We start from the raw sequence: 13,519 nt of genomic DNA, 5'->3' as shown, positions 1-13,519 counted from the left end.
TCTTCCACTGGGTTCCTGGAGGTGCTTGAACCTTTTGAAAAATATATGCATGCAATTCAAATCCTTATTCCCTTTGACTCATGAGGTAAAGGAGAAATGGCTCCCCGCCTTGGGCACCCGTATTTACCCATCGGCGGGGAGGCAGAGGGGGCCGGGGGCTCCCTCTGGGGTGGAGTGTGGGCCGAGTAGGCAGATAGCAGCAGGTTAAGGGAGCTCAGCAGCTGGCTCTGGATGCTGCTGAGCTTGGAGGCGGGCTGCTTGATGGCGCTGGCCAGCTCCGGGTACCCGTGCTCCAGGCAGCTCCACTGCTCCTGCAGGAGTTCCTGGATCTTCTTAACGTATTGGCCGATAGTGGCATCTGTGGGCGAGCTTGGTGGCCTCCCCGGGCGCTCCTTCCCTGGCAGCTCTGAACTGGTCTCCTCTCGCCCTGCTGGGGGCGTCTTTCTGTCGCTGCTCCATGAAGAGCGCCCTGTTCCCCTGCCCAGACCCTCGGCTCCCACCTGAGGGCTTCCCTCCTGCTCAGAGCCTGCTTCTTCGATCCTCAGCTCAGTGGAGAGGCAGCTAGGTAAAGAGGGGGCGAGGACCACCTCGGCTCCTTGTGGCAGTGACAGCTGTGGTGGTGGCATGAATTCTGCTGGGCTCTGATCCCCCCGTTTGTGGCTGGCCTGCCCCACTAAGAGGCCATTCTCCTCTCCTCTGGCCCTCCAGCTTTCAGATCCTGTGCTGCCCAGAAGGTTGACCTCAGTGCTCTTGTCACAGGACTCCCTGGGCAAGAGTCCATGGAGGGGGTCAGTGTTGACCATAGCGTCAGTGTGGCCCCGAGTGTCTCTGGTGTTCTGTGCTCTGGTGTTCTCGTGGCTAAGCTTTTCTGCCAGTCGAGCTATAGTGTGCTCTAGCTCTTGAATCCTCTGCCCTCTGGCCTTGATTTCCTCCTCCTGCTGCTGGAGGGCAGCTCTGACCTGGGCCACTTCCTTGGTTCTTCCAGACAGCTCACCCTCGAGGGCAGAGAGCCGTTGCTTCAGGCTGGAGATGCTTCCAGGATCCACTGCAGGGAGGCCCAGGCTTTCCTCCGTGACCCGGATGCCAATGCTCCTCACATCTATCTCCACAGGTGGTGGGGGTGGGATCTCGCTGATGTTGAGCTCGATTTCTTCTAGGGGGAACTCATTCTCAGGAATGGGTGATGGCAGCGGTGGGGGGCTGGGTGTTGGGGAGCCAGGGGTGACCACCACCTCTGCTTCTCTGGTTTTGTGTTCGTCTTCTTCATCCTCCAGAACGACAAGTGCATCCTCAGATAAGAAGGGAGGACTTGGGAGAGAGAGGGGATTTGGAGCCTCCTCTTCATCTTCGTCCTCGGGAGGCTCGGTGCCCTCCTGGACCAGCTCTGGAATCCCTGGCACCACGTCCCCAAACTCTCTGACTTTGGGTTGGGTTGTTGCTCGTGGGGTGGAGTTCTGAAAACCTGCAAATCCATCTGCAGGGCCAAAGGCGCCTTCACAGACACTGCCTTCACCCTGAAGTGGAGGGAGGGCTGGAGGTGTGGGGGGACCTGAGTTTAGGCTTGAGTCCTCTGAGGCCCTGTTTTGTTGCAGTGTGGCTGGCATGCTGGACGCTCTCAAGAGCTGGGGCCGTCCACTCCCGGGGGCTGGTTCTGCCTCCCCGGGCGCAACAGCCTCCAAATATCTGGCTGTCTCCGCCAGTAGGGCCTTCCTGTGGTAGCTCACCTCACTCCCACTGGCAGAGGCTTGTGGGTGTTCACCAGGGGGCAGCGACTGGGCTCGCTCCTCTGTCCCCAGCGACACCTTCTTCAGCACCACTGGGGACAAGTTTTGGTGGGGAAGAGCAGCATGGGGGCGAGCCCTGCTGTCAGGAAGGCTGAAGTTTCGAGGCAAAGTGCTGAACTTGGCCTGCTTGGCCCTTCTGTGGATAGGAATCCTTCTGATGGTGTTTCCCTTCTCAATGTCATCCACGTACTTGAGGAAGTCCAGGTCCAGATGAAAGCCATACGGGGTCTCCACAGAGTAGGGGTGGCTCTTTGGAGGGCCTTTCTCTTCATCCCCCTGAGAGGACTGGTCTTTGGCTGGGAGACATGTAAAAAGGAAGCACAATGTTAATAAGAATTATGGGTGGTGAGGCCTAATATGTGTGATTTAGACTTAATGCTCTCGCGAGAGACTTCTCCTAAATGTCCCTGCCTCTAAATTAAGCTGAGATGCTCACAGTCTTCTGGCAATGCTGAGAATCCAGGTTATTAAATCAGTGTGTACTTAGCCAATGTCTGCAAGGAAACAGGTAGAGGAAATAGTTTCCAATTTGCAGTATTCATCTCAGTTATTGCTGTGGAATCTCCCAGCAGGCCAGCAAAAAAAATAGTCTCGTACTGTTTTTCTGGGTTTGAGTCATGTAATGACTGAACTGAAGTGGCCAGGAATCTGCCAGATCGGGGTACTAATTGGCAATTATGAATATTGAGGGTTTTGAAGGATAAGGTACACAATTGCCTCGACATGATGACAGAACCTCGCATTATTCAAATGGATACTAGGAAATCTTGCTGAAGCCAGAGATATCAAGGAGTTATGCCTTTTACATTATGTAAGCATCCTCATCTGGGTGAGCCCTCAGGTACATGAAGATCAGAGAGAACTGGCGTGTGTAATCATGCACAGCCCATGCTCTTTTCCACCTGAAAACTGCTTAGTGCTTAACAAACATGAACCTCACTTTCAAAAACTCATGTCAAGGGGCGCCTGGGCGGCTTAGTCATTAAGTGTCTGCCTTCGGCTCAGGTCATGATCCCAGGGTCCTGGGATCGAACCCCATGTCAGGCTCCCTGCTCAGCGGGAAGCCTGCTTCTCCCTCTCCCACTCCCCCTGCTTGTGTTCCCTCTCTTGCTATATTTCTCTCTATCAAATAAATAAATAAAAATATTTAAAAAACAAAAACTCATGGCAAGTGAGGAAATACCACATTCTTCACAGACTGGATAAAAGGTGGTCAGGGACAAGGCCATATCAAAGGGACACTGGCCTATGTCCTCCAAGAGAAGTGGGACTCATGACTTTTCAGGGCAGCCCAGACTGTCAGGGGACATTGTGGTGAGAAAGTTCTCCCTCACGCCAAGGCACCAGTGGTTTTCTTGACTCCGGCAGAGGACGCTGAGAACAAGTCAGTCCTTTGACTGAATCCGTAGGACTTGTCTCCAAGTAGTCTCTTCTTCAGGTTAAACAGTCTGTTCTCAGGTAATCCCCCTTATTATCTCTGTGACATTCTGCTAAACATGCTCCCAAAATGCTTAGCTCAGGAGAGCACATTAGTGGGCAGCACAGAGATCAAGAATGCAGATTCAAAAGCCTGGTCTGTATTTCGGCTCTTGGGGAAATTACTTAGCCTCCCTATGTCTCATCATCTATACAGTCGGAATACTAACAGCAAGGTGAGAATCTTGTGAGAACTGATTAATTTATACATATAAAGTGCTTTGAACAATGATGAACATCCATGTGTACTCAATATTGTAGTTATTATCTTTGTGGAAACACAAAGGGCCTCTCTGTGGTAGCTCCATTATGAAGCCCCATAATGGAAGCTGCTTTGCCTGGGCACACAGGAGGAGCTCCATAAATTCTCTGTGACTGACTGACTGCTTGGTTCCAAGGGTAATGGGCCCTGTGGGCAAAATTACAAAATAGTAGTAATTCAATTTGCTCACTTCAACCACTGTTTTTTTTGCGGACCTATGTGTTGGTTGCTAAGCTAGATCCTAAGGACACAAAGATAAATCAGGAACAGCCCTGCCCTCAAAAAAAAAAAAAAAAATGTATGGTCAAGTAGGAGAAACACCAGTAGGTACAACATGTGTGCCAAGGACGGTAACAGATACGTGCCCAAAAGACAGCCTTCTTGACTTATTTTCCCAGTTTATTCAGGAGGTTAATTCTGCCTTGGGAGGAGAGGGATGACTTCACAAAAGTGACATAAGATTGGGCATAAAATAAACAAACAGGAATTTGCCAGAACAAGAGGGTGAAAGACATTGTAGCTGTTTATCTCCAAGATGGCCACCATCACTTCCCACCCTCTCTATACGGTCAAGGGAATCCCACACTGAGAGGAGTCTATTTCTCCACCCCTTTGAATCTGAGCTGGCCTGTGACTCCTTTGACCAAAATAATATGGTAGAAATGATGCTGAGAGAATTCTAAGGCTAGGTCATAAGAAGCCAGTAAGTTCCATTCAGTGGAAAGTCAGATGCCATGTAAGAAGTCCAACTTCCCCGAGACCTGCCATAGTGTGGGGAAGCCAAAGAGCCCCATAGAGAGGTGATGTGGGAAGAGGGAGAAAGCTGCCTCGCCAGCCTGAGCTGTTCCAGCCATCCTAGCCCAGGTGCCAGGAATTAACCTTCAGATGACTCCGGCCCCAGCCCTCATCTGATTTCAGTGACAGGAGGTACTCCAAGTGAGAACCACTCAGCTAAGCTGTGTTAGTAATACATTCTTGTTTTCAGCCACTGAGTTTTGGGGTGTTTGTAATGCAGCAATAAATAGCCAGGGCAGATTCTAGACACATGTTGGGGAATGTGCAAAGGCACAGAGGTATGGAATGCCACAGTATTCTGGGGTTCTATAAGTGCAGGTGATGTGTGGTAGAGAAGAGTGAACCAGGAGAAGGAGACAATTGGAAAGGTCAGCAAGAACCAGGTCATGGGCAGCTTGCATGCACACCAACAAGCCTTGACTCTACTCTTCAGGTAATCAACGGTGGTGTCACAAAGAGTGTCCTCGCAGAGGACTGGATGAAGGACAAACCAAAGGCCCTGAGACCAGATGGGAGCCGGCTGACATGCTCCAGGTAAGAGACGCTAAAGGCAATGAAGGGAAAGGGACTTAAAGAAAAGGTGCAAATGAAGGTGCTACCTGGGGGTAGCTTCTTGGGGTTGCTTTTCCCCTAAAGGTGCTGGCACACTAGGCCTGACCTCTTCCCTCTTCCCCGACAGATCTCTCCTTTTGGTCAATGCCACGTGCTGTCAGGTGGCCCTCTGTACTTAGTACAGTTATTTCCAAAGAACTAAACGAAGCCAACTAGACACATGCAGGCTGACATTGTGCACACTGACACAATCAAGCCTACCGGGCTCGATGCTAAGTAAGGCCACAGGGCCTGTGGGCAGTTATACCATGACCATGGCAGGGGACAGCCCACGGGATGGTCTTCACTGGGTTCCACCATTTCTGTGCCAGGGACCTGAACTTCAGGCAGGAAGGAGTGACTACTTCTCAAGCCCTGCCAAAACACCAAATAAGTTCCCGTTCACCCACACAACTTTTTTTTTTTTTTTTTTTACCAACCTGCTTTCCCCCAAAGAAGCACACTGGTAATTTCAGTAACTGAGGGCTATTGCTCTCTGTTAGATTTCCAGGCTATGCTCAGCTGTCCTCTTAGGCCTCGTGGTTGACTCAGCAGCCTCCTGGATTACAGAGACAGGCCAAATCAGAGAGAAGATATTTAAAGTTAAGCAGAGAGCAGATTTATGACCCGGAAGGCAGAGAACTCTCCTAAAGGAAAGGCTGCATTATTTATCTGCTTATTGCCTCAATTCAATTGAGGCTGATTTACCCGGTGGCCTCTGGGAGCAGGTCCAGAGCACAAATACAAGAATAGCATCAAATAAGAAAGAGCAGATTCAAAGGCAAAATCTTCTACAAGGGAGATTGAAGGAAACCAAAGGAGTGTGAGACTGAACAGCTATCCAGGATGATGGATTTCATAGGTGCTTTCCTAAGCTAGTACTATGGGGTATCACACACACACACACACACACACACACACACACACACACACAAACACACACCTGCTCCACCCGCCACCCCCACTGTGTTCCTTTTCTTCCTCCCAGTGTAAAAGGAATGCTGGACCTTGAATGAGGGAGTTGATCTGATATGCCAGCAGACCTGTGCTCACATTTGGCTCTGTTCCTCTTAATTCTACCTGGTGACAGGTATGAAGGAGCTCAGAATTCCGGGCATTGGGCCAGGGCAAGAATTAATTAAGAGGACCATCTCTGCTCAAAATGAGCTTCTGATTAGATAAACGAACACATAGCCAAACTGGCTGGATTTGGATCTTGGCTCTGTCATTTCCTACTTATGTGAATCTGGGCAAATTATTGAATTCCCCTATGCCTCAGTTTCTCCATTTGTAACATGGTGATAATAATACCTAACTTACAGAGTTGTTGTGGTTGTTAGCATGAATGCGACAGAACATGGCGCAGGTACTCAAGAAAGGCACGATGGGCTGGTTCTGAGTCGGGCAGGGGAGGATCTGCGGAGGGTGTGCTCATTCTTTGGAATATTTAGCTCTGTGTTAGAATGACAGCCTCAAGAGTCCAAGAAGATAATTCTGGAGGAACTGGGAAAATGAGTCAGGGGAGAAGAAAAAAGTAAGATATACAGGCTCAGAGCTACCTAGGATTCCCTCCAGAGTCTTGGTCTGAAAGCATGCCAGAGAACTAGACCCTTGGAAATGACCCGCAACACAGTCATGAGCCTAAGACTCAGACGCAAGGAAAAGGGGATTTGAAGGGGTCTAGGGAAGGAAGGAGATGCCACAGTGATTATCTTGAGGAACATAGTGAAGTTCAGCAGGTGAGCTAATGAATCAGAGGTATTTAATGCGAGGAAGAAAAGTCCAAAAGACTGTACTAGGTTTCTGAAGGAAATAGGTAAAACAGAAACTATAGGGAAGGTGGCCAGAAACACAGCGGGAAGGAAGGGGAATTGAATGAGCCTCTTCAGGAGGCCAAGACAGTGACGGAAGCTCGTCCCTCTTCTGCCTTTTCTTGGCGAGGCAGTTGTGCCTGAAGGGAGGGGGCCCCTTTCTTGAGCTAGCTGTGGGTAATCACGTGGAGAACAGCAGTGCTGAGGTTGCTGAGCAGGGACAAATGAGGCAGGAAGGAATAACAGGCCCCCGGGGCATGAAGAGAATTAGCTGGTGTTCTGTGGAACCACTTCCATGAAAAGGCAGCTCTCTGGGGAGAAAGGCAAACTCCTGAAATATACAGTGACCTCATTTGGAGAGAAGGAAGAGGCAGGGCTGGGGCTGCTGTCTGGTCCCTAAGTCCTGTGCTGGTGAAGGGTCATGTGATTCAGGGGGATTATAGGCACTCCTGTTTCCCAACATTTGGTGATCGGGAAAGAGCATTTCATTAGAAGTCAGCAGATTGGGGGGGTGCCTGGCTGGCTCAGTCGGTGAAGCATGCAGCTCTTGATGTCAAGATCATGGGTTTGAGGGGCGCCTGGGTGGCTCAGTCGGTTAAGCGTGCCTTCGGCTCAGGTCATGATCCCAGGGTCCTGGGACTGAGCCCCACATCGGGCTCCCTGCTCCACGAGGAGCCTGCTTCCCCCTCTCCCTCTGCTGCTCCCCCTGTTTGTGCTCTCTCTCTCTGTCAAATAAATAAATAAAATCTTTAAAAAAAATTGTAAGATTATGGGTTTGAGCCCCATGTTGGGTGTAGAGATTACTTAAAAATAAAATCTTTAAAAAAAGAAGAAGAAGTCAGGAGATCAGGGTCTAGTCTATGACCTTCAGCAAGTTTCCTGGGCAGGGGATGAGGGGAATATTCATGAAAACATTTGTTGCACTAAATAGTTATTACTCAACAACTTTGCATGCATTATCTCATCTAGTATTTTACCCACCATATGAAGTAGGCATTAATACCTGCTTATAAACGAGGTGTGGTAGACTGTTTGCAGAAATAGCCATTCTTGGACCCTCCGCTCCCACACTGACCCTGAGGTTGGCCTTGTGACCTGCTTTGGCCAGTGGGTCAACAGCAAGTGTGACATACGCAGAGACTTGACAATTGCTGGCACATTGGGGTTTGTCTGTTCTTGCTGTGCTTGGAACCCTTCTGCCAGCATGTGAATAGGCCCCAGCTAACCTGCTGGGTGATGAGAAACACATGGCCAAATCATCACCTGTGCCCCAGGTGACATGGAGTCAACCAACAGGCATGTAAGTGTGGCCATTCTAAACCATCCAGCTAAGTCCCCCAGAAGACCACAAACACATGAAGACGCCCAGCAAATATCAGCCATGCTGGTCCAGACCAGAAAAAATGGCCCAGACAACCCACAGAATCTTTTCAGAAATAGTAAATGTCTTTAAGTCAATAAATTTTTTAGTGATTTGTTCCACAGCAAAGCTGATACATGAGGAGACTGAGGCTCAGAGGAGTTAAATAACAGGAAGTCACCCAGATATACACGAAGGCTCTTTCACCATATTGTGCCTCTTTCTCAGACCTAAAGTTCCTCATCCTTAAAATGAGAGTAATGAGTGAGAGCATCCTGCTCCCTTCTTGGTGCTTGGAGGAAATGAGAAAACTGTCCAACAATTACAGAAGTCTGATATAACCATAAGGCTTCATTCTTATCCTCTACTACTTTCTCTTGTTCATACCTGAAATACATAGTTTGGGTCTCCCAGCACTATCTGTGTGGGGAATGTCTCTTGTGAGCCTCCCTTAGGCTGTTTCTCAGATCTATGGTAGCAATCCCTTTCCAACCCAAGTGCTCACTTTAGACCAGGTTATACAGAGCAGCCTGCCTACCATCTGTCTTCTCCATCTTAGGGAATGCAGACTGTCAGTCTCTCAGGCACTCTTCATCCGATAAGTCTGTACAACCCACTGAAGAGTCCTGAAAGAAAGAAGGACACAAGCACAGTTAGCATAAGTATGGAGGCAACAGCACTCCAAAGAACTCCCATCCCTGCCTTTCTCCCAGGGATGCCCAGGAGCTCCATACTCCTCCTAGAGTGTGTCTGATCCTGGGCATGTCTTCACAGGATGTTAGCGATCGATGGTCGACACCAAAGGAAGTATTTGGCCCACCCCCCTCACTTGGCAGACGAAGAAACTGAGGCTCAGAAGTTAATTGCTCTGTGCGGGGCCTCTCGGCGTTCTAGTGAAGGGGGCAGAGCCAGGCCCAGAGCTCTGACAACTAGCACGGTACTCCTTCCACAACATCAAAAGCTGTAATCTACTCCCCTCTGTCATGGTAAAAGAATTCTAATCCATTTTGGGGGAAAAAACTGGGATCAGAGTACTTATAAATGATCTGGGACATCCCAATGAGATTCAAAACAGGTGTGAGATCATTGCAAGTACTGAGGAGGCACTGATCCTCAGAGGTGATGTCTAATCTTGGGCAGGGCAGGGCAAGTTCAAGCTGGGTGCTCCAAAGACATCAGGAACTATTCAGGCAGAAGACTGTCCAGACTGAATTAGGGTACCTTGAGGTTTAATCATAAATTCTCCCCAAAGTTTTAATCCATTCCCAGGACTCTCTCTTCGAATGGTAAACAACGTGGCTCCTGCCCTCATTATAATAAATCACCCAGGAAATGGTCTTTTTATGATTCTAACTCCACACACATCCTAACAATGAATTATCTGACACCTCAGCAGTGGACACGGGGTTGTTTCAGGAATTCCAATGTGCTTGGCAATGAAGTCCGGACCAGAAAAGTGTACCAGTGATGAGGGAAGGGTTGGGGGAAACTAGGAGTAAGAGATGGATGAGGGGTGGCCTCCAACAACCCGGGATGGAATAAAGGGGAAGAGATAAGTAAACCGGGAAAGAGGGCTGGAAAATGTGTGGCCCACCAAATGAGAGGAAGTCTAAAGTCTGCCCGGCAAAATTTCATGTATCCTCTCTCTGTGAGCGCTCCAAACCCATTCCATGAGCTGCCATTGGGGCCTTTCCCTATGCAAGTGTGACAGAGCCCGGAAGGGCACGCCCGGTTTCTAGGGGCAGAGACACTCCTTGCAGAGGGAATGGCAACACGAAGTACCTCACCTACTTTGGGGGCAACAAGTACTTGAGTTTGAATGCTGCACAGAGCTGGAGTAGAGAGACGTTGGGGAGAAGGAGGGCAAGTGTGACTGAAGGAGGGCGAGTGTGGCTGCTAAGGAGGCAGCAAGTGGAGAGATCTGGAAGATTCTAACCTGAGGCGAGGGAGGTTCGCCCTTGCTAGAAAGAAAAGGTTCTGAAACCACCTTAGTGTCCATCAGCGGATGAAAGGGTGAAGAAAGTGTAGTAAATATATACAATGAAATAGTGTTCAGCCATGACAAAGAAGGAAATCGTGGCTGTTTGTGACAACATGCATGGATCTTGAGGGCGCTATGCTAAGTGAAATAAGTTAGACAGAGACAGACAAATGCCGTATGATCTTACTTGTTTGTAGAATCTAAAAACACCCAATTTCATAGATACAGAGAACAGATTGGTGGCTGTCAGAGGCAGAGTGCGACGGGGTGGATGAAATGGGTGATGGTGGTCAAAAAGTACAAACTTCCAGTCATAGGGATGTCATGTGCAGCATGGTGACTATAGTTAATAGCACTGTATTACATATTTAAAAGTTGTTAAGAGAGTGGATCTTAAAAGTCTTCATCATAAGTGTGATAGATATCTATCAGCATACACATACACACACGTATACACAATGGAATATCACTCAGCCATAAAAAAGAATGAAATCTTGCCATTTGCAACATGGATGGATCTAGAGGGTATTATGCTAAGTGAAATAAGTCAGTCAGAGAAAGACAAATACCATATGGTTTCACTTGTATGTGGAAATTAAGAAACAAAACAAACAAAGAAAAAAAAGAGACAAAAAACAGACTCTTAACTATAGAGAACAAACAGATGGTTACCAGAGGGGAGATGAGGGGGGGGATGGGCAAAATAGATAAAGGGGGTTAAGAGCACACTTACCGCGATGAGCATTCACTAATGTTTCGAATTGTTAAATCACGATACGGTACACCCGAAACTAATATATAACACTGTGTTAGACGGGAATTTAAAAAAAAAAGGTTCTCATCGTAAAAATAGTTTGTAACTATGTAACTATGGTGTTATGTAGTTCGTAATTATGGTGACAGATATTAACTCGACTTACTGTGGAAGCCATTTCACAATATATACAAATATCAAGTCATTATGGTGTACACCTAAAACCAATACAATATTATATGTCAATTATGTCTCAGTTATCTCAATTAAAAAATAAAGATAATTTTTTTTAAAAAAGAAAGAAAAGCAAGAGAGGGTTTCCAGGCAGAGGACACTGCAGCTGATAATGCCGCAGGTCGGCAGTCTGCAGGCCGTGGGGGAACCTCCCAGATGCTGGCGGGCAGGAGAGGCTTGGCAGCTTCAAGGTGAAGTCTGGAGAAGAGAAGGGTGAGGACATGAACCCTAAGCACAGCCCCTCACCTGTCTCTCCATCATCATGGTTTCTCCTCTCCCTTTTGCTCCCTTCTTTTTCCTACCCCATATCATTACTGAGCAACAGGCAGAGTTCAAAGCACTTAACATGCTCGAATTATCTCATGCAATCCTCACCACAACCCCAAGGAGATTATTATTATTGTCCCCATTTTTTAGATGGGGAGACTGAGGCTGAGAGAGTTTCCAGGCCTGCCAAAGTCACATAACAAGCAGCTGTTGGAGCAGGATTTGCCCTCAAGTCCAGCCAACTCCAATCATGTCCTGGGAAGTGATTTGTAAATATTTGCCGGGTCCCGATGCTATGACTGATCCCTAGCTCTCTTGGGGGGAGGGGCACTGGAGGGGGAGCAGGAAATGATCCTGACTTTGATGCTTCTCTGCTTCTCCCACGAGTATGTGTAAAACACCTTCTGGGACAGATAAGGAGAACTCCTCTCTTGTAAGGCCTCTTGGCCAAAGGTGTGTGTGATCTGCTTCTCCAAGACTGGACACTAAGCAACAAGGCTCCTTCTAAGCAAGAGGGGGCCACCTGGGTGCAGATGGATCTTTGACAAAAACTCACCTCACCTCAGAGAGTTCAGTCACACTCACTGCCTTTGGTTTGAGTTAGGATTCAGCCCTTAATGTATCAGATCCTAGGGCCTCAAATAATTATGCAGCACACATTAGGTCAAATTTCACTGAAATAACTCTACGGAGGGGCACCTGGATGGTTCAGTCGCTTAAGTGTTCAACTCCTGGTTTCAGCTTGGGTCATGATCTCAGGGTTGTAGGATCGCTCCCTCTGCTCCTCCCCTCCCCCACTCTCAAATAAATAAATAAATCTTAAAAAAAAAAGAACTCTATGGAGACTTCTAATAGTTCCCTTAGACTTGAATTTTACTAAAATCAATCATTGCAAGGTTACAGAAATTAAATGGAGCTGACACCCTAACTCTCTGAAGAGGGCTTAGCAAGCTTCCACTGGAAAGGTCTAGACACAGGCAGGAAAGGAGGGAACTGTCAGGCCCCCATCCCGCCCCTGGCAGCCTCACCCACCCCAGCCTCCTTCTGCACTTGGGCCACAGGCATGGTCCCGGGGGTGGACATCTTAGAATTTAGCTAAGGGTGTATGTTTGGTGTGATTTGGTGAATGGAATTGAAGAAAAATTGCCACATCAACACATGCTACTTTGCAATACAACGGAATATGACAATTAACTTTGTTGGGCAGAAGTCCCCTTTCAAATGGAATTTTACAACCTTCTAAAGCACTAAAAATTTTGACATAAAGCAATTTATTGCTCAATGCCGTTAGGTTGTATCCTCGGTATTCAGAACCTTATACTACCTGGTGTTGTTATGCAACTTTTCATTTGTTGATGGCCTATCCCAGGATCAAGAATGCCCCGTTCAGTCCCAGCCTCTCTCATTAGATCATCATATTCGAGATGTTTCAAGTATATACAGCTTTCAGCTTTCTGTCTCTGTCTCTCTCTCTCTCTCTCGCTCCTCTCCCCTCCTACTCTGTAAGCTTGCGAAGGTCAGAATTCCTGCAAGACTCATCTCTTCCCCTTCACCCCCCACCTCCACACCCCCACATCCTAACATGTGGCAGACACTCAGTTCATGGTAGCACCTCCGAGTTACAAACGCGACATCAAAGGCACAAAGAGGTTCTATGGCCGATCCAAAGTTACCCAGTTACCTAGGGGTAGGACAGTTTGTGCGACTTCATCCCTCCACACCACCTCTCCAAGCCAACCGGCAGTGAAGAGATGGGGACTGCCTGTTCAAAATCCACCAAAGAGGCAGTCACTCTGACAGCCCACGTGTAACTACCAGGCCACATTAGGAACAGTCCTGATTTCCCCCAGCCAGCCCGACTCCTGCAGTGTAGACCTACACCCTCTCCCCCTCCGCAGTTACTCCTTTTACGATGCCATTTACAATCTCGTTCCTCACCTCAAATCCAAATACAAAGAAACCTTCCTTAACTTAGTCCTGAAACTGAAACCTAGTTCTGTACTTTTATTCTCTTCAAACCTCTCTTTATTCTGCAATAATAAAAACGCCGTATTTCATCCTAGAACAGGCTGCATGCCAAAATAAATAGCAGCTTGCATTTCCTTGAGAGGAAAGCTTGGCTCCAAGCACGGCCGTATTGCCACGATAATTCTTGGAGAATTCAACCTTACAAAGCCAAGTATTTAGCAAGGTAGTGCACCAAA

General features: G+C 48.0%; 1 protein-coding gene across 1 annotated transcript in view; it reads right to left on the bottom strand.

Annotated features, from left to right (window-relative positions):
• Positions 1–8,706, bottom strand: part of KANK4 (KN motif and ankyrin repeat domains 4) — a 31,565-nt gene extending 22,859 nt beyond the window's left edge. Inside the window, exons 1-2 of the mRNA XM_028106837.2 lie at positions 8,618–8,706; positions 128–2,080 (exon numbers count right to left, since the gene is read on the bottom strand). Of these exons, the coding sequence (XP_027962638.2) occupies positions 128–2,080; positions 8,618–8,633 (1,969 nt within the window). The 5' untranslated portion in view covers positions 8,634–8,706. The remainder of the gene's footprint in view (positions 1–127; positions 2,081–8,617) is intronic.
• Positions 8,707–13,519: the final 4,813 nt, after the last annotated feature.

Source organism: Eumetopias jubatus, unplaced genomic scaffold (genome assembly GCF_037043125.1).
Source record: "Eumetopias jubatus isolate StellerSeaLion01/CBP00866 unplaced genomic scaffold, mEumJub1_p1.0 scaffold_4, whole genome shotgun sequence".
In the NCBI taxonomy this organism is placed as follows: domain Eukaryota; kingdom Metazoa; phylum Chordata; class Mammalia; order Carnivora; family Otariidae; genus Eumetopias; species Eumetopias jubatus.
The sequence above is the reverse complement of the archived record's forward strand: the minus strand, read 5'-3'. Positions and strand labels throughout refer to the sequence as shown.